Below are 25,903 nucleotides of genomic sequence, written 5' to 3'. Positions count from 1 at the left end.
GCTTGGTGGTTACCAGCCCTCTTGCATAAGCGGCCCGGCGGGCTTGACGAAAAAAATAATTTTATTGCAGAAGACGGTCTAGTCGTTGCCCGAAGATCAATGAAGGGATTTACTCATTGGCCAAACCATTCTGTTAAGCAAAGATCGTCTTATCCCGAGGAGACATGAAAGTTACGATGGCTTTCATAAACCCAAAAGCAGTTTTGTTGTTAGTAGGCGTGTTAATTATTCGGATAAACGCGGTGGTGGATGACCCAGCCATCGAGAGTCCTAGCAATAATTCTTCGATTCACAACGAAGATTCAGGCCATGAATCTTCAGCGGAGATAAAAGTGGCTAGATTCGATTTTGAATATGTATCTGGACCGCTAACGATTATTGTGTGGATTCTTATAGCAAGTCTTGCTAAACTTGGTAAGGTGTTTTTGTACTTATGTAAAAATTAGCTGAGCAGGCGGGTGTCGATTTCTAATGCAAGCTTAATTCAGAGTGACCAAATAAAGATGGTCTTTGTCATAAATATACTCTCTCTTTTTTTTTTAGGGTTTCATCTGTCTCACAAGCTATCCTCAGTCATACCAGAATCATGGTAAGTTGAAGCAAAATGCAAATATGAATTATCGATCATCTTTAGTTAATTTTCGTTTTGGGAGTTCGTTCCGCTTCTAGTTAGCTTACATGTGTATGCATTGCACCGCGGATGTACTCAGCTTAAATGATGATCGAAACTGAAAACCGCTTAAAATCCACAAGAAAATAGAAATAACTTTTAGAAGCCATTCTTTTAAGTGAAAAATGCATATAATATAATTTTCGCCGGCGATGTTAGGTCCTACAGAAATTTGCAGTGCACTTTATTAACTTAAGCTTACGTCGGCTTGATTAAAATGTTAAGACGCTGAAATTCCCATTTGTATTCCCGCCTCAGTTATTGTCAGATGTCTGACAGTAATTTTCGTTTGTTTGCATAGTTAGGTCGGTTGTCAACTGACTGTCTTTCAGCAGGTAACCTAGAAATCCAGCGTTATATTGTGTGTCATTCGCATAACATTTAGCTTCTTGTTGTGGCCAACATTACAACCAACATTTTGATGCAGCAAAGATTAACGCCACAGTACTCAAAAGGTTTAATGTTTATATTGGCTTGAATATTTCCTATGCCTTGGCTTAGCTATTGAATTTGTGCCAAGTGCATGGGCAAAAACAAAATATTGCATTCAAAATTACAGCTCCTTCTTTATCAGTATTGGCCTTTATCATAAACAACCCACATATGTAGCAGTGCCTTTTATGCACCTTGTTTATTGGAAAACGTGCAGACATTTAGATTCTGAGGAACAGACAAAATAAATAGTTTATGTTTGAACAAGAAATATTTCAGCAAACAAGAAGAAAGGGATAACTAAAAGAACCTGTCACGTTATCTTTTGTTTGTTTCGGACATGCTGTATTCCTAAAACAATTATTTAATCTCCAAGTCAAACTCTGCCTAGACAACTGCCAATATCGGCTGGCGCACAATAATAAGGTGACAAATGGTGAATGTGTGATTGGTGATAAAGGCAGGAATAAGTGTTTGACACAATAAAAGCAATTATAAGACATGCAAATTCGTGAATTTATAAAAAAAAAAAGTAGCTAAAACAAGCTGAAAGTATTTGTAGCCTGTGAATTTCGTTAACATTTGCGCATGAAATGGGTCTCTCCCCCCCCCCCCCCCCCACTACTCTCATCTCTATGATCAAAAAACTTATGTCTCCATTTGCCCATATGGGTTGCTGATTTTAACCTATTTCTAAATGTTCTAAATTCCATTACTCAAGGCCCCATAAGCAGTGAAGGGTAAGTTATTTTACATGAAAAATACAATACTTGTTGCTCAAACATTTCTGTGAGTAATGAAATGTGTTTTCTTCTTTCAGCTTGGTTATAGTTCTTGGAGTTGTAATAGGAGGAATAATGGAGTAAGTTGCTTTGTTGTAGCTCAGACATTTAACAGTCACAATATCATTAGGAGGACAAGGTTTTCGTTGTACAACATGGTAGATATAATTCCAATAAATTAGATGGGTTATTGACCAAGAATGAGGTCAAGATGGCTGGATATTGGTCAAGTTCTTTTTTGCATGTTTTTTGGATCGAGACGGAGCCAAGGGCTATAAACATTCAAAAAAAAAGAATGAGGCTAATATCCAGCCATCTTGACTGAACAAGCTTGGTCAATAAAGGATTTATTATATGGAAAAAGAGCACTGTTTTGTTGTGGGACACAGCGGGTGATCCTGAGTGGGCAAGATAGTGCCATCTGGCCAGCTAAGGTGACCAATCACAGCACAGGATCCAGTTCATCTTGCCCCCTTATGGAGTGAACCATAAATTATAATTAATTACAATTAAAATTTTAAGATAGGCATGTTGATGGTGACGTTCAACTGTCTTCTGCTAGGCTACCATTAGCAATGGGTTCAACTAGTTACATGCCACCATTTATATTAGGAAGGTTGGATGTGGTTGGTGCATTCCATTTCTCCATTATTCCATTTTTCTGGTGAAAATTTGATCCCTCAGTGGTTCAATGTTGTACTGTTCTGACCTGTTGCTGTTTTGTTGTTGTTTTTGTTGTGGACATTGGTGCTTCAGGAAGTATTATGCTACTTAGCATCCCTTTGGATGTTATCAGAAATGATGCCTTGTGTGGATTGCTTCCTTGAACCCACATGTATACCAATGAGCATCTCAGTCAATACTTATTACCTTGCCACAAAGCACCAAGCACAGCAGACCTTCATCACATGATATGAATGTTGCTGCATAACCAGTCAGATCAACCTCATTGGCTGATCAAGACTAGCAGTAACAGACTCAAAACTTCCACAATCTTTGCACACCTGAAAGTGATCACAGTATGTGACAGTTGAGTAGTGGGGAGCTCCCTGCCAGCTAGAAAATGCTCAGCGATGTTAAAGCACACTGTAGCACTTCCCCTTTAGAGCTTATCCATTGTCCTATATATGTGTAGTGTGAAAGGATTAGTAGTAGTAGTAGTAGTAGTAGTAGCAGTAGCAGTAGCAGTAGCAGTAGCAGTAGCAGTAGCAGTAGCAGTAGCAGTAGCAGTAGCAGTAGCAGTAGCAGTAGCAGTAGCAGTAGCAGTAGCAGTAGCAGTAGCAGTAGCAGTAGCAGTAGCAGTAGCAGTAGCAGTAGCGTAGCAGTAGCAGTAGCAGTAGCAGTAGCAGTAGCAGTAGCAGTAGCAGTAGTGGTAGTAGTAGTAGTAGTAGTATTTTTATCGTTATTGTTATTTTTATTGTTATTATTTTTATTATTACTGTTATGATTATTATTATTTTCATTATCATTATCATTATCATTATCATTATCATTATCATTATCATTATTATTATTATTATTATCAATCGATCCAGAATCCATGGTGCCCCTAAACCCACTACACGGCCATGTCAATTTCCAGTCATGCTGGGTATGATAACTTCAAATACAATTATTTTCTAAAGATCCAGAATGGAACATTGACCTGGTGTAATGTCCTCGGTCAAGACATTTTAATTTATTAATTATCAATTCTGTAATTAATTATTGACAGAACTGCATCACATTCTGCTTTTTTTGTCTGCTCTGAGATTAAGTATGTAATATGTAACCTGATGATAACTAGTAGTGAACTGGCATCCTATCTTGGGAGAGAATACTAATATAACTTATGATTTCAAATGAGTTTGTGTATAAATTATCTGACACACTGTACATCATGTCACATAATAATATTTTGATATTGTTTTGTTTATCTAGGGCTATGGGCATCAGTGACAGAGCTCCAATCTTTTCATCACGGACGTTCTTTTTGTTCATGTTGCCACCGTAAGTACCTGTGATTTGACTTGAAAGTCTCTTTTCTACATGTATGTTTATCAATAGTTATAAATATTCTTACAATATTATTGCATCTCAAAAGTATACCCTTGGTAAATATTGATCAGCATCAGCCTGACGTTGCTGGACTGTGTTCTTCAAAAACTGACCTGGCACCAGTTGGAACAAATTTTCCAAGTACATGTAGAGTGCATGTACGGGTCAGGGAAGAATGACACCTGGGGAGGGGGGGACACTGTGAATTATGGCCAAGGGATAGAGAGAGGACTTTTATCAGCTTTTTTTCCTATGGGAATTTGCTCCGAACATGTACTGGTACTAGATGTTAATACATGCAGCAATTATCTGGAAAGTCCATAATCATTCCCAACACCCTACCTAGGTATATATATACCTGTATCCATTCAGTTATACGTGCATATTACATGTATTATGATATGATGATCACTGAGAGGTTGGCTTCTACCTGACCTGCATTTCTAAAGTTTCTCCTGGTTGTACTTTTAGAGGTGCTTGATGTCTGTGTTGTGTTGTCTTCCTGTATGATGGACATACATATGATTCACCAAAATTATCATTTTGGTCATGGCATATTTAAGTTTACACAATTCATTCAAATTAATTGTTTTGTTTCATAACTGTCCTTTTTTTTCAGAATTGTTCTAGAGGCTGGCTATTTTCTTCAAGACAGAGCATTTTTTGACAATATAGGAACAATTTTATTGTATGCAGTTGTGGTATGTTTAGGTTTAATAATTTTGCCATAGAATGAGTGCTTTCAAATTAAGTTTTTTGAATTTCTTTTATTTACATTTTGCCCTTTGTTTTCTTTCTTTCAGGGAACAATTTTTAATACATTTACAGTAGGTAAGTACTGTAGTAACTAAAGAACCATTTTCCATTTCGTTTTTAGAGTATAAATCATATTTAAGCAATTAATATGATAAGTTCAAGATATTTTGTACATTCATTTGTCAAAAAGAGAATTGATTAAAGGTGTTTTCCAGTTTGTACTACATACTCTCAAGAGTTCTTTCACATTACTTTTTGTTTTGATTCATGTAAGATGTCACAGAATGTAACCTTTCACACTACTCGCATGGAGTAAATTTAAAGTTTCATGTCAACTGCCAATATGGATGCAAGCTCTAATTTTATTTTTCGTTCTCTCTAATATTGCATGATGAAGCAACTTTGTACATGTTTCAAAGATAAGTCAATATCATTGATTTGCACTCCATCTTTTGAGACTCACAAACATTGGCATGCTGAGACCCTATTTTATAATTAATGTCTGGATTTATGAAAACTGTGTCAATTTCAACACAACCATCCTGCCACTTTTCCAAGAAAATATATACTCATGAGTCAGGCTTTTTCAATCAATCAGTCACAGGCTGCCAGTCTGTCACTATGCAACCTACTCACCCACCTTGCTTGTGTGTGGTGGGCTTCTGGCCCCTACACCTGCAGAGCAGCCCCTAAGCCTGTAGGGCATGGTGGGCCAAGACTGTCCTGCAAAGAAAATGACTAGTTTTACTAACAAAAATGCCTCTCTCTGTGACCCACCCTGGGGTTTACGTCCTTGGGGCCCAGCCTGGTGTCAGATGGTAGCAACAGACCTGGGCTGTCTGCCCCAACCCTCCTTGACAGAAGCACAGTGCTCAGCACCCTGACTGCTGGCTATCGCTAATAGTTAGACAAAAAAGTTTTGCCCCAATTTTGACACGGTTTTCATAAATACATCCATATAATTATGTGATTTAATTAATAGACCAAAATGTGATCCTCATTAAAATTGTATGTATTCAGTTTTTATTTTCTTGATCCTCATTGATTATTTTTAATTTATTTTCTTGATGTCCATTTATAAACAGGTCTGTCCCTGTTTGGAGTATCAGGAAGTGTGGGATGGGACCTGAAATTGATGCATGCTTTGACCTTTTCATCACTCATAGCTGCTGTAGATCCAGTTGCTGTAAGTTAACTCATACAGTCACTGTTAGAAGGATTTCAAGAGCAGTTGTCACTTGAATGTGGAAAGTAATTTGCGTCTGCCTCCCAGGTTTCACAGTACTATGCTTTGTGATTGGACTCAAAATTTTGTGCCACTTTTCCATCCATTGACTGAAGTAAAGCCAAATCCAGTCGTGACTCGCTCTGAATAATTCTTTTCCTATGCTTTTGTGCCAGCTAGAGGACTCTATTGTATTCGGTTTGCATCTTCTTTGGTTCACTGGTCAGGATTGTCTGCATCCTTTGTGATTGGCCAGAGTAATTACTTTCATTTCTTTTGGTTTTTTGACATTCATTGGAAGACCGCTCTAAAGTTACTGCTATGTAATATTGTAATATTATACATCCACCAACCTGAGAGAACTGAACTATGACTGTAGTTCTAACAACTTAATGTCAAAACATGCAACAACATTGCTCCCCCAGAGAAGGGCAACTTAGACACTGAGTAATTCAACTAAAGACAACTTGGTCCTGGCTACCTTCTTAAGGATGACACTGACTGAGGGGAGAAGCAAGCTGGTTTTCACTAGCAATGGAGTCATAATTATTGTCAGAAGCATACGCAATACAATCTAATGAAACCAAACCAACGGAGTGCGAAGCAGAACACCAATTCTACTTAACCTAAATGACTCTTTTGATTATAATCTAGTGAAAACTAGATTGACAGAGTACAAGCAGAAGCAGAAGAATAAACCAGGCCTTGTGATTGGTTGGTTTTTCTGCTTCCAAATCCGACAATCCAGTTTCCACTGAATCATAAGGGACAGCATCATAAACGGAATCAAAAGAAATGGAAATGTTCCGATTCTTTGGACTCCGATTCTGTCAAGCTTATGACTTAAAGCCCTCCTATTACTCCAACTGTGAGTCTCACTCCATTGCTAGTAAAAACCTGTCTCAAGGATTTTTGGGGTGGGGCTGGGGGAAGGCAATGGTATTGGCAATAATGCATCAGTCAATTCCAGCAGTGCCCATCCCCCCCCCCCCCCCCCGGGCAACCGCGGGGCATTTGCTCACGTTGTCAGTCCCGGGGGTGGGGCATCCGCAATTTTATCGCGGCCCGGGGACTGGGCATTTGCGTACCCCGGGGCGACCCCCAGGCATTCGACACAAGTGTTTTAGAAAGTGCCATGGATGAGTTCATCGTGAAAGACGAGGCGTTTGTCGAACAATGGCTTGTCCGTCAGGGACTAGAGAAACTTGCAGATGTTTTTAAAGTATGTTTTACAGATCTTGCGAGCTTAAAATGTAATGCGTCATCATTTAAAATGTCTTGATTCTTCACAGAAAAAGTAGCCTGTGAGTACAGGCGCCTATCATCGCTCGCGGCTGGGGGCACGTCCGCCGCAATCCCAGCTATCATCTAGCAAACTGTTAAAAACAAATATAGAGAAATAAATATAATCAGAATTAACTAACACGTACTGTTGTCCTTGAAGTCTTACCGCTGCATTAAAATACTGAACAGTTGACTGTTTTATTCACTGATTAATTAAAAAACTGCAGAGGTGTTGGAAGGCGACGATCCCGGGGGCGGGGCATTTGCCCTCTTTCTTCGTCCCCACCCCAGGCATTTAGACAACTCATGCGTCCCCACCCCGGGGAATTTGCCCATTTTTTTAAAAAAATGCTAATGCCCGGGGGTTAGCCGGGGGGGGGGGGGGGATGGGCACTGCTGGAATTGACTGATGCATAACCTGTTATATTTTTAGGGAGGCAAAGGCTCAGTCATGATCTATTTCCCTCTTGGACACTTTTTCGTCAGTAACATTTTTTAACAAAATATCCTTTAATTTACACAGGTGCTGGCTGTGTTTGAAGAGATTCATGTTAATGTCATGCTCTACATCCTGGTGTTTGGTGAATCACTTTTGAATGGTAAGAATTCAGTACCCTTTACTTGTTCTATTGTATATTAATTACTAAATAAAAAAGTAGAAATTATTTTTACAGTAAAATATGGAATGTTAATATTTATGGGTTATTGACCAAGCTTGTTCGGTCAAGATGGCTGAATATTGGCCAAGTTCTTTTTTTGCGTGTTTATGGACCAAGATGGAGTCAAGGTCCATAAACTCGCAAAAAAAGAACAAGGCCAATATGCAGCCATCTTGACTGAACAAGCTTGGTCAATAAAGGATTTATTATATGGCTTTCGGGGGAAATTTTTTATGTGGGACATGGCGGGTAGTCCTGAGCGGGCACGATAGCTCCATCTTGCCTGCTCAGGTGGCCAATCACGGCGCAGGATTTGATTCATCTTGCGTGCTCACGGAGCTAGCCATATAATAAATAGACAGAGTAAAGAAATGGAGAGAAATTATGCTTACGCTAATTTTTTCCCTGCTGGAATCTGTATAAATCTATTATCACAAACTTGTTGTCTTTGAGATGGTGTACTTTTGTGAGTAATAGCTGCTTACTGAGTTTGACCCAGATGGTACATAATGCTAAAATTTTGTTTTTTTCACAGATGCTGTGACTGTGGTATTATATCACCTTTTTGAGGCCTTAGCAGGTTTTGATGTAGTCGCTTATAAAGAGGTATAACTTGGGGTCAGAATGAAAATGTGAAATTGATTGTCATTATAGTGATAATGTATATAATTAAAGAAAACTATTTGTACTCAACTAGAATTTAACTTAACAACGACTAGTCCATGTACATTGTACAGCTGATCTGGCTTACTTCTAATAGCTTGGAATTGTTTTCAGGCACTGTTTGTTTTGGAAGTGATTAATGAGCTCATTTTCAATATTTATTTGTTGAAACTTTTCAGATCCTTCTTGGGTTTGCATCATTCTTTGTGGTTAGTATTGGTGGAACCCTAATGGGATTGCTTTGGGGATTAACCACAGCATTTGTAACCAAATATACTGATCATGTCCGAGGTGGGTACATCACAGTCAAATCCATAGTTTAATAATTTGCTAGAAAAAATTACACAACATTTACGGGAATTGGTATTTTTCCTCACTCTGCCACTAACAGTCATCTTAAATACAATTATTTGTAATGTTTTGTTGGGTTTGAAGAATAGACCCATCGGTCCTCATCTTTCAATTTGTTTCTTGTTAAGTTGTGGTTTCTACTTCAGTAGGTCATAGTCTAATTCTTGGCCATCCTAGTCTCCTCCGCAGCCGTTTTTTGGGATGTCACGCAACGCTCCCCCCAAAGAAACGGCTGCTCACATCCGAACAACATTCCTTTCACGAAATTAGCCAATCACCGCTTCCGTTCCATTTTCAAGAACGTTTTCGCGCGAAATTTGCCCTTTGAAACTTGTCCAATCAGGGAATGTTTTTTATCTTTGTATCTTGTCGTGAGAGATGTCACAAATAAACATACAGATTTCCGGCTTTTGTTTAGGGACGCTGAAAAATACCGGTGACGCTTGAACGAGCTTTCTATGTAGCTGAAGACTCTTCAAAGTTCAAGTTAATTATTAGAAGCTTTCAACTCAAAAAATTACTGTCGAGAAGGAAGATATCTATTTTAACTTAATAAAGGAACCAGGAAATCAAGTAGCTTCGCTCGATTTGTTGACATCGAGTTCTGAATGCCGCTCTTTCCGGCCTGATTACAATCTGTAGGAAGCGTTTGGCCCTTGATTGACGCTTACAATTTGACATTTCGAGAAAATATATATTGTCTCATTTATAGCTGAACATAGCGATGAGCACATGAAGCACTTGTACTTAGGACTTTCATTTACAGTTTTTTTCGTCCGTCATGATCGTAACCTGCGAACACCGCCTATTTTTGGCGACGTGCGGCGTGAAACAAAAGCCAGAAATCCCTCGCGTGTTCGCACCGCAGACCTTTCTGCGTGAAAGCTTACGTCATTCACACTTTGCTATTATGTGATTGGTCTGTTCAACGGAGTGCAAACAAACCACAAACACAAAAGGAAAAGAATGTGGTTCGGATGTGAGCAGCCGTTTCTTTGGGGGGAGCGTTGCATGACATCCCAAAAAACGGCTGCGGAGGAGACTATGGCCATCCCAGCTGAAAAATCCTTGCAGGAATTTAAAGATCTTCAAAAACCTGCCTAAGATAGTTCTATAAACATATGAATGATCTTCACACAACACTTTGCACTCATAATTTTGACACAACTTAAACAACTTTGACAACGTTTAGATAGTTCTGTCAAGAGAGGGATGTTTAATATAGCTTTAAAATTCCTAGCATGGCAGCAATCTTAGCAAAGATCTTTGTAAGATCCATGAAGATCTTGGCAAGGATTTAAAGAGCCTTGATTATGCTCTTTTTCAACATTAATTTTTGTTCGTTGATCTCTAATGGGGGCCCATGTTTGTGTTCTTGGAATTCTTATCTCATTTGTGCGATGCACTATAACCTTTAAGGTAGTCCATACAACAAGCAAACAGTTCATTTTAACTGGTTAAATTTGTGGGTACAAGATAAAAATTTCCTTTAATGCATTAATTTTACTTCGTTAATGGAATGTTTGTTTTATTTTTTCAGTGATTGAACCCATCTTTGTGTTTGTTATGAGTTACCTCTCATACCTGACAGCAGAATTGTTCCACTTGTCTGGAATCATGAGGTAACCAAAACATGTTACTCTAGTTTTGCCTCAATACATTGCACACCACCCCTTCCCTCTCTGTTTTCTAAAATTCCCCAAAACATAATTGTTTATCTAGAGTATTACAAAACACAAAAATAGCTGCAGTATTGACTGTTAGTAATTCTACAATCATGTCATTTAGTACTTGTTCTAAGCTAAGACACAGAGTGTGTGACAAAACTTGAGGTCTAGGTCACAAACTCCCACCGCCATTTTGTGACAAATATGTATAATTCGTTATCAATAGCCTTACTCCAAGGGACACTACACAGACCACGCCATGCGTAATGATGACAGGTACATGTACAGTGTAACAGTGGGTTGTACAATGTGGCAATCTTCAAAACATGAGGTTCTCATCCAGTGGCCGATCTAGACCTTGAGCTAAGGGGGGGGGGGGGGGCGGTTTTTTTGTTTGTTTGTTTGTTTTTTTGCTTGCCCTGCCGGCTCTTCTTCCTTCTGCGTTTTTTTTTTTTTTTTACCCAAAATAAGGGGGTGGCTGGGGCCTCCTGGGCCCCTCCCCTAGATACACCACTGTCATCATGAATAGGAATTGTTATTAATAACAGTTAAAAGGTAAAATCAAATTCTTTGCCCAACTAATAGCATGCAAAATCTATGGAGACCAACAAGGAAAAGAGTGAATAAAAATTATAATAATTGACATCAGGTCTTTGGTTTCACTATATACAGTATTGTGACCTGTGCTATCATCATGAAGCCCTATGTGGAGCTAAACATATCAAGAAAATCTCACACAACAATCAAGTATTTTCTCAAGATGCTGAGGTAATTTTGTCAACTTTCTATGTTACTGACTCTCTAGTGTGTGATTTCATTTCTGATCTCAGTAGAGGAGACATCTCCTACACAGCCTGCCTTTTGGGGCTCATTACGCCATGCTTCCATGTGCATGTGACAACCCCAAATGACGACTGTACGGAGACTAAGCTGAAGATCATCTGTGGTGATGTCATGTCTTCGTCATATCTCAAATTTAGTCATCAGAAAGACACACCTTTAGGCTTGTGCAAAACACAAAATGACGAAAAAGCAGTTAACAATGTGGGATACCGTTAACCCATAAAACTGTTGAGAGCTAGCCACCTTCAAGTCAGTGATATTGAGGTTAACCTGGGTGCTATTATTTTAGTCTAAGTGGTACACTAGTTAGGTCTATTTAGTCTAACTGTAGTGACATTTCTTCATTTCACCATTTCCTGTTTTAAACACAACCAAGGCAATCCATAACTTAAATGAGCAATTTGTTGTAATCATCATTTTGTCTTATATTGTAGCAACTTACATGTAAGATGTATATAAAAGGGCTACATGTGATGAAATCAAAACTTTTGGCATTTCTCAATTTCTATCTTTATCATAGAGTTTAATACTTGTATGAAGTAACTTGTGTGTAAATGTTACAAATTCTGATCTGTTAATTTTGTGCCTGTCTACAGCTCTAGCAGTGAAACTCTCATCTTTATGTTTCTTGGCGTGCGAGTGGTTAGCTGGCCACACGTGTGGAACACGTCGTTTGTGTTTGTTACACTGATATTTATCCTGCTCTTCAGGGCTTTGGGTGAGTTGTTCGTATTAGTGAGGCAGCCACATGGTGATCTAAGGGTTAGTGTATTAGTTTCCAGATCGAACACCCTGAGTTTGGGCAAGACCCATGGTCAATGCGTTGTGTTCTTGAGTTGAAACTGGTACCAAAAACCCATTAGGGCAACTTGGCATTTGAAATGATCTTGGGGTAACATGGTTTCAGACTCAGTCAAATCCGATCCCGGAGGATACGAAGCACTTCTAGTTGCTTCAAGCAAGAAAATCTGGTATAAGCCGCACCTTTGTGGACCAGTTTGGATTCAATATGACGTTACAGTACATTGCCCTTATTTTATGGAGCATTTGTAAGTCAGCACTACCTGGTTTTCCAACTTTTGGACGATTAGTCTGTGTGTATCTTAGTGTTTCACTCTCTGAATGTCTCTAGTAAAGTCTTTTGCCAGTTTAGACATTTTTCCTCAGAACAATTTACAAGTCTTGTACACTTACAAGAGCAAATACAAGCCTTGTACACTTACATTGTAATGTAGAAGGAATGATACACGTATCTGTTCATCTTCTGTTTTATTTCAGGTGTGGTTATACTGACATTCTTTGCCAACAAAAATCGGCTCAACAAACTCAGTGCTGTTGATCAGTTTATCATGGTACTCATTAATTTTAGTTGTAGTGCATGCATAGATTGCTTTTTGTACAACTTGCCGTGTTTTTGTCCCTTTGGTCACAAGTAAGTAAGTAGGTAAGTAAGTAAGTAAGTAAGAACTTTATTTAAGTGTCAATGTATTTAGCCCATGTGAGCTAATTGGGGACACTGTATTAACTCTACCTAAAAATCAATTCACAGTAAATTGAAAGGATTACATCTCGAATGACTAGTTACCTTACCTTACTAGCAATGCTGCCAAACATAGAGGTAGGGTTCCTTGTTTTTTACAGCTCAGACTCAAATTGAAGTTGCCTTTCTTAGCACTTGCTGCATTGAGCCTGAGCAGGCTCTTCAGTGGGCGTACAGGGTGAAAACTACTACGTCACGAGTGAAACGGGTCAAAGGGAAATAATTTCCTTTTCTTATCAAGAGTTTGGTGACTCTGAATTTAGTAGTTTTTTCGAAATTTGACATTTTTGTGATTTTAGCTCACACTTAGAAGTTTCTGAAGTTTTAACTTTCACTTCTCGTGAAACTACTTATAAATTTGCTACATCACAAAATCTGGAACCGCAGTTAATATATAGTGAAAATTCACAGACATTAGGTACATACCGCGCACTGGGAACCACCTAGAAGTGTAACACAAATTCAGTTGAACCAGTTGAAGGAATTTGGTTGTCTTATTTTCACTTTCTTTCTTTTCAGAGCTATGGTGGTATCAGAGGAGCTGTGTCGTTTTCTCTGTCCATTTTGCTCGTCGAGGATCATTTTCCTATGAAGAATATGTTTGTCACAACCACGATTGTGATCGTCCTTTTCACGGTTTTCTTTCAGGTAAAGACTTGTCGAGTTACGTTGACAAAGACCAGTTGATTTTAATGATAAATTTCTGGACTTTTAAGCGAACTTGGTTAACACTTTGAAATGATGTACAGAGTTTCTAGTGAATGGTCTGGTGGTATATCATTTTCTTCTTTTATTTTCAGGGAATGACCATTAAACCTCTTGTGCGGATTCTTCACGTCAAGTTGAGGGGGAAGGAACAACGCAGCATGTATGCGGAGCTTAATGAAAAGGTACATACATGTAAGCTCTTCTCGCTAGTATTAGTTGTTAGTGAACGAAGGGAAACAAGAAAAATGATGTTCAATCTTGTAACACAGGAAGCCTGCTACGCAGACGTTGGTGTGGCTTGCTTGCACTCCTGCAAACAAGAAGAATATCTGCGTGCCTCCAGCCTCTTTGAGGCGTTTAGTTAGTTGGGGCGCAGCCTCTCTCTCGGCTTTCGCTTCGCCATTTTTTCGCGCTGCGCAGCAACTAACTGAACGCCTGGAAGAAGCTAAGTGTTCCTTCTGCGCATTTTTGTTTCTCCGGTTTTATCAACCACGCGTTGGTTATTGAAAAGTAACTCTGCGAGTCTAGGCGTGCAATAGGAATTTACAACATTCATGTTGAGGTTGTATCAGAACTACAGACTTTGTAAATCAGCCACACCATGCCCATTTATTCCGTTGTATGCGACATACTGCAGAATGCAATTTTCTGGAATCAACAGTTCTGCATTTTTTAAGTTTTGAAATATTAGTCCATTCCCATCCTTCCTTTGTCCTTGCTTCGTAAATGTACTCCTGTCAATTGTCAAACGCCTTAATTCTAAAGTTGCGAGTTTTTTAATGGTCTAGATCGTGTTTTTGATTTTCTTGAACTCATCCTAAAAAAAATGATATTGATGATTTGCAAAAGCACCTGAAAAAAATTTTCTCGTACAGAAATGTTGTCATTCTTCGTCCCAGATTCAGTTCTAATATTCCTTTCTTTAAGGCCAAGTAATGCAGGTAACATTTTCCTTGCAACTTGTCGCTGAAGAATGTTGCATTACAAAGTGATTTATGGAGAGCGTTTTACTAACAAGAACATGTTGTTCGAAGTACACATGAGTTCAACGGCTTTGTGCACAATGTTGCCGCAACGTGGAGCTCAGGAATAAGCGGCACAGGTTGCGAGAAAATTGTTGCCCATATATTTTAGTTGGCCTTTAAAAGTTAACAATCTTGACTCGACTTTTTTCCATCGATTGTTTTAGTTTTTAGACCACCTTGTGGCTGGAATTGAAGAAATCAGTGGTCAGCGGGGTCACGGATATTACTGGGTAAGAATTCCTCGAATGACATAAAATACTGTACGCTTTTGAGATCCTAGTTTACTGTTTAAAGAAAACGTTAGCAAATTATGTGAAACATTACTGTATTGGCATCCATTTGAACAGCGCACAGAACTCCGTCATCACGTGAATCGCATTGAGTGCTGTCAATTGTTGCTTAGTAACCTAGCTGACGCATCGCGTTGACGTAACAGCCTTCACCCTTCGCACCATTACTGACACTAAACTAACCATCTTGGCTACAGTAACTTGTTTGTCCACCTGTAACTTTGTTCCTTATTGTTATTTATGTAGGAAATGATAGAGTATTTTCACACGCATTATCTCAGAAAATGGCTAATACGTGACAGCTATCAGTTCGTCCATGATGAAGATATTTTGCTGGCTTACAGAAGACTGGCCTATAAGTAAGTAGAGAAAGGTGTTGGTAGTTGATGTTCATCTCCGGTTTAGACCAAGGGCAAAAGTTGACCCTGTGGGGCGAAGGTGTATTACCGCAAGACGTTTTCTATGCAAGACTTGATAAACAAGACAAATAGCTAACAAATACCTGAATCATTCACCTGTTGCCCGGCTAGCTCAGTCGGTAGAGCATGAGACTCTTAATCTCAGGGTCGTGGGTTCGAGCCCCACGTTGGGCGCAATTGTTTTCTGTTTTTATTTCTTTTTTTCTTTTTCTTAACTTTATGCCATTTTTAACATTTTTTTACTCTCAGTTTATTGTAAATTAATTACAAACTAGCCGTGCGCTGTTGCCCATTGGAGATGAATTATCGAAGCAACACGCCCGTTACGTTGTAAGTTACAACTTTGATCTGTTGACGTTTTTCTGTTTGCCTTTCTTTTTCAGAGATGCCTTGACTCGGTTAGAGAGAGAAGGTAGTGGAACAGTCCTGTTTTCTTCAGGGTAAGAAGCTTTGAAAATTATAAAGATCAAAGCGGAATACACGACGCGACCATGGATGTCGCTTGCATTTTGATCTCAGCGACAGACTTTTTTAACCTGCTGAACTTACTGTCTACAACAATGACACTTTACTTGAATATAAGTTAAAGAATATGTTCAGCCAGACAGACCTGTTAGACTTGTTTTCTTTTGACCTGCTGATAATGCTTTTAGCTGTTAGCGTGTGTTGTGCTTTACCACCACTTTGAGTTACATAACTCGCTTTGAAGACCACTTCCATTGTGCTTGAAATACTCGCGTTACTTTGACAAGTTTAGATTCTCTGGGAGATTATTTCCATGGCTTATTTCATGTATTTATTGTTGTTCCCTCTCCATTGCTCACAGACTTCCTGTTGAACTGCTGGCTCGTAGCGCATTCGAGGCTGCAGCGATCACAGCTGCGTAAGTGACTTTGTGTTTATTAAACAGTGATTTAACGATGGACTAGCATTCCATCTGGCCAATCATAAGACACGCTGTGAATAACGTTATTACCAGTGCAATGAGAACTCGAAAACCAGACAACCCGTGCCAAACGCGGGAAACCGCTAGTAAGCTCGCGTAAGCCCCATCACGGAAAGGTTTCATCTGTACCTGACTGGAAGAAAATAAGAATTGCTAATTAAACCGCCCTGTCTTGTTTGTCTCGCTTTTTCAGTGAAACGAGTGAAGAAGAAGACGAAAACAAGCCTATGTTAAGGTAACGTGCACTACCCTCGTTTCATTGCGACTGTCGTGTAAAGCTCGTTATCTTGGCTAGTGAATCACAGAATATCTAGAAAGGTCTCTAAAGCCAGGTTTTCGCTACAACATAAGCATAAGCATAATGCTAGTGAGGACGCCCAGCACACAAGCACATAAGGACACGGTAGTTTCTATGGACAATTGGCTTAATTTCGGTTCCATGCCTCCTCTAAACAGTAAAACAAGATGACGGACTTTCGCTTATGCTTGTGCTTACAACAGCGCGTTCTGACTTGACATAAACATAAGCACAAGCTTCAGTGTTGTCAGCGACAGTGAACAATCCTTAGGAATATAAGTACTGCACTTTTGGAGGGGATAAAATTTATATGAGAAAAGATGACAAGGAAAAAATATTTGTAAACGATTTTCTAACGTGGGTTGCAATGTTGTTTCCTTTTCTTCAGAGCGGGTGACGAATGTCGTGTACCAGACGCTATTCAAGTTGACTGGAGAGCGGCAGGAGGTACTGTTACTGTAATACATGACCCTGTAGCTGGTAGATGTTGTAAACTGCTATCTGTGAAAGATGTAATATTCCTCGCGAACGGAATGAATGTTAGATTTCACATTTTACAGGGATGAATGTAGTATTAAAATGTTTGTTGTGTTTTTACCAGACATGTAGGAATACCTCGCCATCTCTTCTTAGCGGCAGTTTGTACATTATTTCTGTCATTTCTTTTATCGAGTAATTGAGTTTTTGTTGTCAGTAGGCGTCGTTAATTTACTTTCTTTTTTCTCCAACTGAGTTCCTACCACAGCAAATTTGCAAAACTATAGGCGGGGAGGTGGGGTGGTGGTTCAGCTTGAAATGCGCTCCCATTGTACTTAGTAACACTCTCTCTTTTCTGACATTTCAGTGCCAAGTGGCGGCGAACTTGAAATTCACGACACTTCAAGCCATAGCTTAAACAATCTTATAGAAAGGAACAGAAGATCATTTGTAAATATGGTTTTCCTGATTTTATTCAATGCTTTCTCCTTCGCATACTCTTGAATCGTGCACTAGTAACTTGTATTACTTACCTGTAAATACACTTCTTTTGCAACAGAGACATAGGAAAATGTACAGAAATAACCTCATTGACGACGATGAAGAATTATTTGGTGAGAGAGGCTACCTTATGCCCATGTAAGTATTACGTGTGGCCATGTAGAACTCGAAGTGAAATGTTATAACTATGTGTCAACGGTAGCCGGCGAGCTCAGACAGAATGCTGCCTGTTTCGCACCGTTGGCGTGTAAAAACGGGAGGGAATCTGTTTGCTTTCGCTAGCTGTTCCAAGCGCGAGAAACTGAGACCCGGTTAGTTTTGGCATTGCTCTTGACTGGTTAAGAAATACCATGTTTGCTGTGATTGGTTGGAGCGCGTGGTATGAAATTATTTTGACCAATCAGAGCTTTTTAGCAAACAAAACGTCGATGAAAAGCAGCTCTTATGGCGAGAGCCCTGTACATAGTCGGACTGTGAAATATAATTTTTATCCAGTCGAAAATACCTTAACCCGCGAAAATCTTTATTTTACTTGTGAACAGTAAAAACGTGGCGCGCAGAAGGCGGAATCGAACCGCTCCGATGCTAATCGGCTACAGGTTTGAAGCCTGCACCCCACACCAGTGAGGGTCATCCGCGCAGTTACAGAAATGCAACGGGTTTCTTTATATTACTTACATCACTTTCTACCGTGCGCTTGTGGTACAGAACTTCGTCCACCTAAGAGCTGCAAAAATCTTGATGTGATAGTCTTTCACGAAAAGAATGATCTTTAACACGTCACAGTTATTTTGTTTACTTTTTCACACGACTGATTTGAAAATAGTTTATCGATTCGTTAATTTAAAGATGTCAGTATTGCGCATGCGCTTTCGAAAGAAATTAAACACGATTTTGCCTTCTTTGTACGCTGTTAGGTTAAAAATTTTCAACTTTTCTGGTCATTTCACAGTTTATTTCAATTCCGTATAACTGAAGTCAATCTGCTAAGAGTTACTCTATTTTATTATTTTTTTTTATTATTATTATTTTTTATTTTTTTACAGGAAACCAAGAGAAACAGCGTATCAAAATCAGATTTTAGTCAATTCCAAACCTGTTCACTATCATCACAGACACAAGCCAAAACACAAAAAACGACATAAACACCACAAGCGACGCCCGGATCTCTTCAAGAAAAACCTGTCTGATATATTTGAAGAGGAAGACCACCAGGTACATGGCTCTATAACTAATTATTGATAATTCCGCTAGAAAGAAAACTTGCTGTCGTAAATAATCATGGTGACCCAGGGAACGTGCTCAAGAAACGGTTTAAAGTAAGGGTATGTGCCGGACTGAGAGAATGTTACACCTTGCGCCTACGAGATTCTTAGACGTTACTGTCAGACTCAAATATTGCCTCGAGACACAAAAGATAAACAGTGGTAAGAACGGCCTTTTGACTTGTCACGCAGCAAACAAACAAATGATTGCGTGACGAGGGAGCCAAAAGTCTGCGTTTTGTCCCGTTATTTGACAGATTTTTTTCTCGTATATAATCTATTTACCCATGTACGTCTATCATTCTACAGCTAAAGGAAATTAAATTTATGTATCTTCAAGACGGTTACGGTAAAAATTACTGACTTTTTATATTCGAGGAATAAATACCTCAGTTACTCGGCTTTGCCTCGTTATTTAACGCTTGTCGTTCATAAACATTTTGGTTATTAGGATGGAAAATCGTCTCCGACAATAGAGGCAAAAGTAGGGCCCATTCCCAGCAGTGAAGATGAAGAACCCGGTATTACTTTTGAGGCGAAAGCCAGAGGAAGACTGGGCCGACATGCATCCTTTGAGAATGAGCCAAGGTAAGTATGAGCTGTAGGCTTCCTGTCGTAAATCACGGAAATATGCGACTAGGCTTCGTTTTTGTTTAACTCCAGTTAACGTTTGGCTCGAGTTTGATCTTATCCTGTAGCTTGTCCGGTTGTTGCGTCGCAAGAGATTTCCTAAAACAAGGCAGCATGTGTTCATCTAACTGCAACGTAGCGATTTCTACCTGTATTGTACTGTACAACGCAGTTTCGCGAAAAAAGTAATGCGTACTCAGAAGAGAAGAAAACGATTAAAAGAAAAACAGAGCGGCCCACATGTATTAGGAAAAGAGGAAAATGTCATTTCATCTGTGTCAAGCGTTATTCGGCATTTTATTTTATGAGAACTTTACGTAAAATTGCACCGCATTTGGCCAAAATGTCGTTAGCAGACTGAAAACTTCCCCACGCCAGCGTTTTTAAAAGTTCACTTCCAAGCGTACGGCTGGACGAAAACTAACTAAAACGTCGCCACGAAGTGCTTACAATGATGATTTATTTTCTTGTGATGTTTTGTTTTTTTGTCAGCAAATACCCCACTCCCGAGGAGCCATCCTCTGAGGATACTAAAAATGACACTGATAAAGACAAAGAAGAAAGTAAACCAACAGAAGATTCGCCAACAGAGCCAGACAACATTCCCTTGGCCTCCTTCGTCGTTGATATAGATGGCGAGAACGACGAAGAAGGAAATGCGGAGAGCGTTACCAGTTATTTATGAAGAGATTCAAGTTTAGTTTGGTAATTAAATTTGGTGCCGTCTTTCAACTTGGAAAGCAAAAGAAATTTCAATAATAAAAGGCGGGTTCCTTAAAACATTGGAAGCGTCAAGTTTTGCAAGGTTCTTCTAACAATGCCAGAGTACTTAGAAAAGAAAGAAGTGAAGTAAAAGAAATTACAGAAGTGAATGAAATAATCATTGAACCAAAATCCGACCATTTATTAACGGAGGTTTCTCTTTTCATTTCTAACTGGACAAGGAAGCTGTTACTGATTACGTCGTAAAACAACGTGGATTATTATTAAATTGACGGACGTAATAGGTAAAATATGTGAATTCAGTATGATACATTTTTGATATTTTGCTCAAGGATTTGAATAGCTGTTATTTTCTTAAAAAAAATAATTGAGTCCAAGCGACATTAAATTTAAGTGAAATTCATTTATCCTCTATTAATTAAATTGAATGTGTCGCTTTTTAAAGTTAAGCATAAATCACCTTTGTCCTGAATACAACTTAAGTATTTCTGGAGACGTTAATTTATTGCAGAAGCTTTACACTTTTGCTGTAATCCTGAATTGTTATTCAACAGTCTGAAATAGCTAGAAATAGTTCTTAGTAAAGGCACAAATATACGTTTTTTTGCACAACATGAAATATCAATTTGAACACACAGGTGGTCCTAGCTCGACGGACACGAATATATGACGAGACAAATCGAAAGTAGCTACAGAATATCAATTATTGAATTCAATATAATTGTGTAGTGTTCAGAGCTCGTTATGTTATATCAGTGTTCTAGCTGTCGGATAGACAACGGAAAAAAGTTGTCGGAAATAAATTAGACAACAAACAACACGTCTTTTTTTCATGTCCATCGAGCGTAGGGAAGGCTGCTCGAGGTCTAAAAATAAATATTGAATGGAGAAGGCTGCCTGAATCACGTAAAGTGGGACAAGTTTAAAATCTCTTATACAACGTCAGACCAATGTGAATACTGTACAATGAAATAGCTGTTGAGTTATTTTCAATCGAAAGAGAACTATTTTCAGCGAAAACACCTGATCATAATTCTTCCAAACTTTGTTCATTTTTGTAGTGCTAAGATATAGAAAGTGAATTGCGTTCACACTAAACTGAAAGCTCGATTACCAGTCACTGTTCGGGAAAGGAGCCCGTAGATCGGACTTGGGAGGGCGGTGAAAATCGAACTTAACTAAATTGACGAAAAAAAGTACAAAATTTCATTTTAAATGATGATAATTTAATGAACTCTTGTACTCTAGGAAACCCTCTTGCTTAAGGCAGAACAAGGAGAGAATGTCAATATTGTGACAATTGTCACAAAATCGTTACTTTAAGGTAATCATTTTATCTGGAAGTTGTGATGTAATTTTTTAATAGCTTGTCAACGGATATACATATAGTTTTATTGAACTTCCAGACAAAAGTTATTTAATGTACTGTACCAAACCAGCTTGCAGGATGAAACTATGTTAAGCAAAAACTATGTAATAATTATTTAACTTACATCCCTATGTTTGTGTAAAATTCACAACAACGGTAGAAAGTAAATTCTTAAAGCTTAATATTTTTATTAAAATGTAGAACAATTTACATCGTGATTTTTTTTCCGTGTACTATGGAACGGTTTGATTACCAGCTGCTGTTCGAGAAGGGACATCGCACGCGCGTTTTTAATGCTATCTTAACACAAAGGAAATATGTTTGTGCGTTTACTTTGACGTATAAGGTATCAGCGTTTTCTAAAAGCGTTAGCCTTTCTTCATAACACAGAAGCGAGTACTGTTCCTTGGGAATAAAATCAGCATCAAAGAACTTAGAGTTTTCAATTTTACCCTAAACATTGGACCAAGACATTCTTGGTCCAATGCTTGTGAAACGTCAGGTATTCCAAAATTTCATTTTCAAAACAGAGTACATGGGACTGCTGTTGTTGTTGTTGTTACTGTTGTTGTTGTTGTTGTTGTTGTTGTTGTTGTTGTTGTTGTTAATGAGGATACATGGAATTGCTTATTGTGATGAGAACCACTAGCCTCTTGGCCAGACGTTCTTTGGGCTTGTCACGCAATCTTCCCTCTGTGGATTGCGTTACAAGCCCAAAGAGGATAGAAAAACACAAGGTTCAGTGGTTTCTCAGAGACTTCTGCTTGATCAAAGTGACTTGATTACAGGGACTGAACAAAGCTGCTACCAGTCACCATTCTCCTCCACTTCTGCTTAAAGACATGTCTCCCATGCTGTGTGCCATCTTTTAGAATCTCTTTATCCCAACAGTCTTGTCAAACAGGGTGGGTTGTACAAACTCTCCTTCTTTATCCAAAAGGAAAAAGAAACGGTGTCCCTTCAACTTCAGTGGCACCTGAGGCTTTGCGCCTTTCAAGACAACAGACAAGCACAACATGTTTGTATTCATTGCACATGCATCTCGGTGAATTCCACCACAAGTAGAACACTCTTATGACTCATGACAAGCCAAAGGGGGGAGAGAGGGGGTCAGAAAGGGTCAGAATGCAAGTATAATGCCAGGTTTCCTGACAGAGGCCTGTAGCTTTCTAGACGGAACAGGCATTAACCTATAATATTCCATGACTGGCAATGCCATAAATTTGCAAATTACATATCTTTAAACCTAAAAGTTGTGGTGATTTAAGAGGTATCACCCCTTTATAGTCATGGAACTTATGTAACACAGCTTTAAGAAATCAGCCATGTTTTGTTTTTGTTTTGAAAAGCATATTAGTCTAAGCAACACAAACAAAATGCAGAAGGTTATTTTGGATACCCATGGATTCTTATGGTGCCTAATTCTTATTGTGTCTTTGTCAACTTTAAACTTACCTATTCTAGACCCTGTACAGGACACATCTGAGATGGGGACAGTCACTGACCTTGTACCACCCAGAGGAGTATGTGTCACCACTCGTAGGTTATTTCCCTGAAGGACCAGACGATTTACACTCCTGTGTAATATGATTAAAATGGATAGCATGAATGAAATTTCTGAAGACGACATCCTGAGTAAAAGCCTAAATTAGCCTTTCACATTTATCCAATCAGTTCTGATCTGCTTGATCAGACATAGCCCATAATAATTGAGGGATTTACTATCAATTGTAAATCCAGTTGGCCAATATAAGTGATGCCAAAACTTCTCATGCTCAAATAAATATGTAAAGGGGGAGCCAAAATGTTTCTGGCCCATTGAAGTCTTTGAGCTAAATGGAGGGAGCCAGGCTCCCTCGGCACCTCTAAATTTACCCCAAAAAGGCCTCATTCTTGCAACTGTTGGAAATCATAAATTGGTTACGAGCCAAGAATTGGCAGATCTTTTAAGTGCTTCCAGAAGAAGTTGATTTGAAATGTCCTGAAAATGAACTAATAATAAGCTACACATACCTGAGACTATAAATAAATCCTGATGTAGTAAAAACCAGCCCGACACCTACAGCAAAAGAAGCCAGCATAACAGGACTGTCCTGTGGATTAAGATTTCAATACATCACTCTCTGCAAAATGATTTCTTTACCATACATCTTAGAAAATTTGATTCACAAGAAATAGCAAATTGACACCTAAAGAAAACCAATCTTTCCATTGCATATAACTCCAGGTCAATCATTGTCCTTTTCTGGCACTGACCATTACATGAGGTTTCCCTTAGGGACTTGAATCATATTTCCTGGCTACGTATCACTTTCATAGTCAGGGAGGTGAATGGTAAATGGACGACTCTGTGAGAAGGCAAGACTAAAGTCTTTCTTTGTGAGCCAAAGACAATTTTTTTACTTTTTAAACTGCGAGATCCAGACTTCAAAGTGTTTTAAATTGAGTGCATGGCTTTCAGACTGCAAGACCTTCAGACATTATTATAGGAAATAACAAACAAATTGGGACTTTGCTGAGACTTTGATGGCCTTGCAAAAAAACGCAAGACTTCAAGACAGCTTTGTGAAGAGTTTGAGACTGCGAGACACATATTTTACCACTAAAAAAAGGAGACAGGGATTCCCATGAAATTTCACAAACATTTTGCAAGACTCGTGCTTTTGGATGGATCATTTGCCAGCCCTCATAGTGTTGAAAACTGAAAAGAAGAATCCCCATATCCATGCCATCAATCATTGTTTTCTCTCATGTTTTCACTTCACATTCAATATCATCAGGAGAAATTATTGAGTCTGCACACAGACTATACCTGAGCAGCCCCTCCCAACCTGTCCATCCAAAATGTTTTGACTTCCATGATCACTTCTCACTACTGACAGAGAGCATAGTCAATTGTCATGTAGATGAATGTCATGCTAATTTATACTGACCATTACAAATCTGGCAATTTTCCATGAAACACCAGGGTTCGATGATGATGATGACACATCAAGAATCTTTTTCTGGCTTCTCTCTTGTTTCAGACTAATCAGGATATAGGCCATCCATCCCCAAAATATAAACTGGCTGGCACAAGCCAGACCAACCAGGCGGAAGAATTTTTGACGATTGTAATAGTAAAGTGTCACATCTTTCCATGCAGGTTCTTTATTCTTGGCATATGACGAGAGGCTGAGCCTTGTTTTCTTTAAACACTGAAGATGAGAACCAAAAGGCATACTAAGACTACAGCCTAATACCAGTAGCAGGACCCAGGAAGGCCCCTCTTTGTGCAGCCACTCTCCCCCTCCACACTCACTACTCTACCCTCCATAATTTATCCTTCCCTTTCTCATTTCATTTTATATCTTCTTCCACCATGGCATAGTCTTAACTAATTTAAGGACCTTCACGTGGGGGGGGGGGGGGGTGGAGGGTGCCAGGAGGGGGAGAGGGGGGATGGTGCCAGGAGGGGGAAAGGGGGGATGGAACTGACTTAACGTGGTAAATTGCAATGGTAAATAGAGGTGACCACGGATTTTCTTAACACTGCACACGAACACCCCGTAAAAATACAAGCAGTAGTACCAAGTTATGCAAGGACTGAACGGAAAAAACGATGACCGCCGTTACTATAGGACGAAAAAGCACAAAGTGCTACACATGCAGGGAGAGTTTTGAAAGTTTTCACACTCGTAACGATCTACATCTTTCTTGTGATCAGAGAATGATTAAAACTGGAAACTTCATAAATCAATGCAAGACAAAACGTACCTTGAAACATCTAACGTGGCGCAAGGAAGAAAATGGTATCTTTCTTTGATGGACAGAAATTAAGAAGTGAAACATAATGGGGTAAAGATTGGCTAGCCGCCGGCCATCTTGTCCTTACTTAGCGCCAGCCTTCGCGCGACACTTCGTGGCCGAGCAGTTGCCAGTTTCCCAATCCAGCCAGTTTTTAGCTAACTCAGTAACAACTGAAGAACTGAGAAACATGTACCGTAATTTTCAATTTAAAGCCGGGGCGCTAATTTATCTTTGGAAGCTCGAGAAGGGGAAGGAGTAGCGCTTATTGGAGACGGGATACTTTCTAAAAAAACAAAAACAACAAAAACAAAAATGAGAATTGTACTACAATTCTATGATGAAAAACAACAGATAATGTAACTCAAGAACTGTAATAATGTCCAATATTGCGTTAAGATGAGAAAGCACACTTCCTATTTTATTTTACTGTAGATCAATGTTTTAAATGCCACTTTCGCAAAGCGGCACTTACTAGAAGGTTGCGCTTATTGGAATATGGGCACTTCTCAGTGGGGAGCGTTTATTCAAATGAGGTGCTTATTGGAAGGAGCGTG

At 39.0% G+C, this 25,903-nt stretch overlaps 2 protein-coding genes and 2 non-coding genes across 5 annotated transcripts; 2 read left to right on the top strand and 2 right to left on the bottom strand.

Annotated features, from left to right (window-relative positions):
- The first annotated feature begins 40 nt into the window (after positions 1-40).
- Positions 41-21,786, top strand: LOC145488074 (Na(+)/H(+) exchanger beta-like). The gene is made up of 27 exons (XM_081466858.1): positions 41-414; positions 544-589; positions 1,923-1,964; positions 3,805-3,873; positions 4,541-4,622; positions 4,725-4,752; positions 5,763-5,863; positions 7,710-7,785; positions 8,381-8,451; positions 8,688-8,799; positions 10,400-10,481; positions 11,199-11,294; positions 11,966-12,087; positions 12,648-12,721; positions 13,429-13,557; positions 13,710-13,799; positions 14,807-14,872; positions 15,179-15,291; positions 15,735-15,791; positions 16,178-16,234; positions 16,491-16,532; positions 16,984-17,042; positions 17,440-17,522; positions 17,632-17,711; positions 18,620-18,788; positions 19,290-19,426; positions 19,961-21,786. The coding sequence occupies exons 1-27, from the start codon at positions 165-167 to the stop codon at positions 20,151-20,153; spliced, it is 2,526 nt and encodes an 841-aa protein (XP_081322984.1). The 5' UTR covers positions 41-164; the 3' UTR covers positions 20,154-21,786.
- On the top strand, positions 15,453-15,525 carry Trnak-cuu (transfer RNA lysine (anticodon CUU)). The gene has a single exon. It is a non-coding gene; the product is annotated as a tRNA-Lys (tRNA).
- On the bottom strand, positions 18,127-18,213 carry Trnastop-uca (transfer RNA opal suppressor (anticodon UCA)). The gene has a single exon. It is a non-coding gene; the product is annotated as a tRNA-Sec (tRNA).
- LOC145488123 (transmembrane protein 223-like) lies at positions 21,760-25,838 on the bottom strand. Of its 2 annotated transcripts, XM_081466925.1 has the most exons (5): positions 25,317-25,836; positions 24,494-24,757; positions 23,574-23,653; positions 23,016-23,137; positions 21,760-22,550 (listed from the first exon to the last, which is right to left on the bottom strand). In XM_081466925.1, the coding sequence occupies exons 1-5, from the start codon at positions 25,389-25,391 to the stop codon at positions 22,429-22,431; spliced, it is 663 nt and encodes a 220-aa protein (XP_081323051.1). In that variant the 5' UTR covers positions 25,392-25,836; the 3' UTR covers positions 21,760-22,428. The 2 variants fall into 2 exon arrangements, with proteins under 2 accessions (XP_081323051.1, XP_081323043.1); XM_081466917.1 differs by having other exon boundaries at positions 22,465-23,137; positions 25,317-25,838.
- Positions 25,839-25,903: the final 65 nt, after the last annotated feature.

Source organism: Orbicella franksi, chromosome 1 (genome assembly GCF_964199315.1).
Source record: "Orbicella franksi chromosome 1, jaOrbFran1.1, whole genome shotgun sequence".
Taxonomy (NCBI): Eukaryota; Metazoa; Cnidaria; class Anthozoa; order Scleractinia; family Merulinidae; genus Orbicella; species Orbicella franksi.
Note: the sequence above shows the minus strand (reverse complement) of the source record. Positions and strands in the feature narration are given on the sequence as shown.

Excerpts from the sequence above, each read along its gene's own strand:
- LOC145488123 (XM_081466917.1), bottom strand. The coding sequence starts at position 25,391 with ATGTTTCACTTCTTAATTTCTGTCCATCAAAGAAAGATACCATTTTCT. Across the intron at positions 24,758-25,316 it reads GCCACGTTAGATGTTTCAAG|TGTTTAAAGAAAACAAGGCT; the intron begins GTACGTTTTGTC and ends TCTCATCTTCAG. Across the intron at positions 23,654-24,493 it reads AAATTGCCAGATTTGTAATG|GACAGTCCTGTTATGCTGGC; the intron begins GTCAGTATAAAT and ends CTTAATCCACAG.
- LOC145488074 (XM_081466858.1), top strand. The coding sequence starts at position 165 with ATGAAAGTTACGATGGCTTTCATAAACCCAAAAGCAGTTTTGTTGTTA. Across the intron at positions 4,623-4,724 it reads TTTTATTGTATGCAGTTGTG|GGAACAATTTTTAATACATT; the intron begins GTATGTTTAGGT and ends TCTTTCTTTCAG. Across the intron at positions 15,292-15,734 it reads TACAGAAGACTGGCCTATAA|AGATGCCTTGACTCGGTTAG; the intron begins GTAAGTAGAGAA and ends TTTCTTTTTCAG.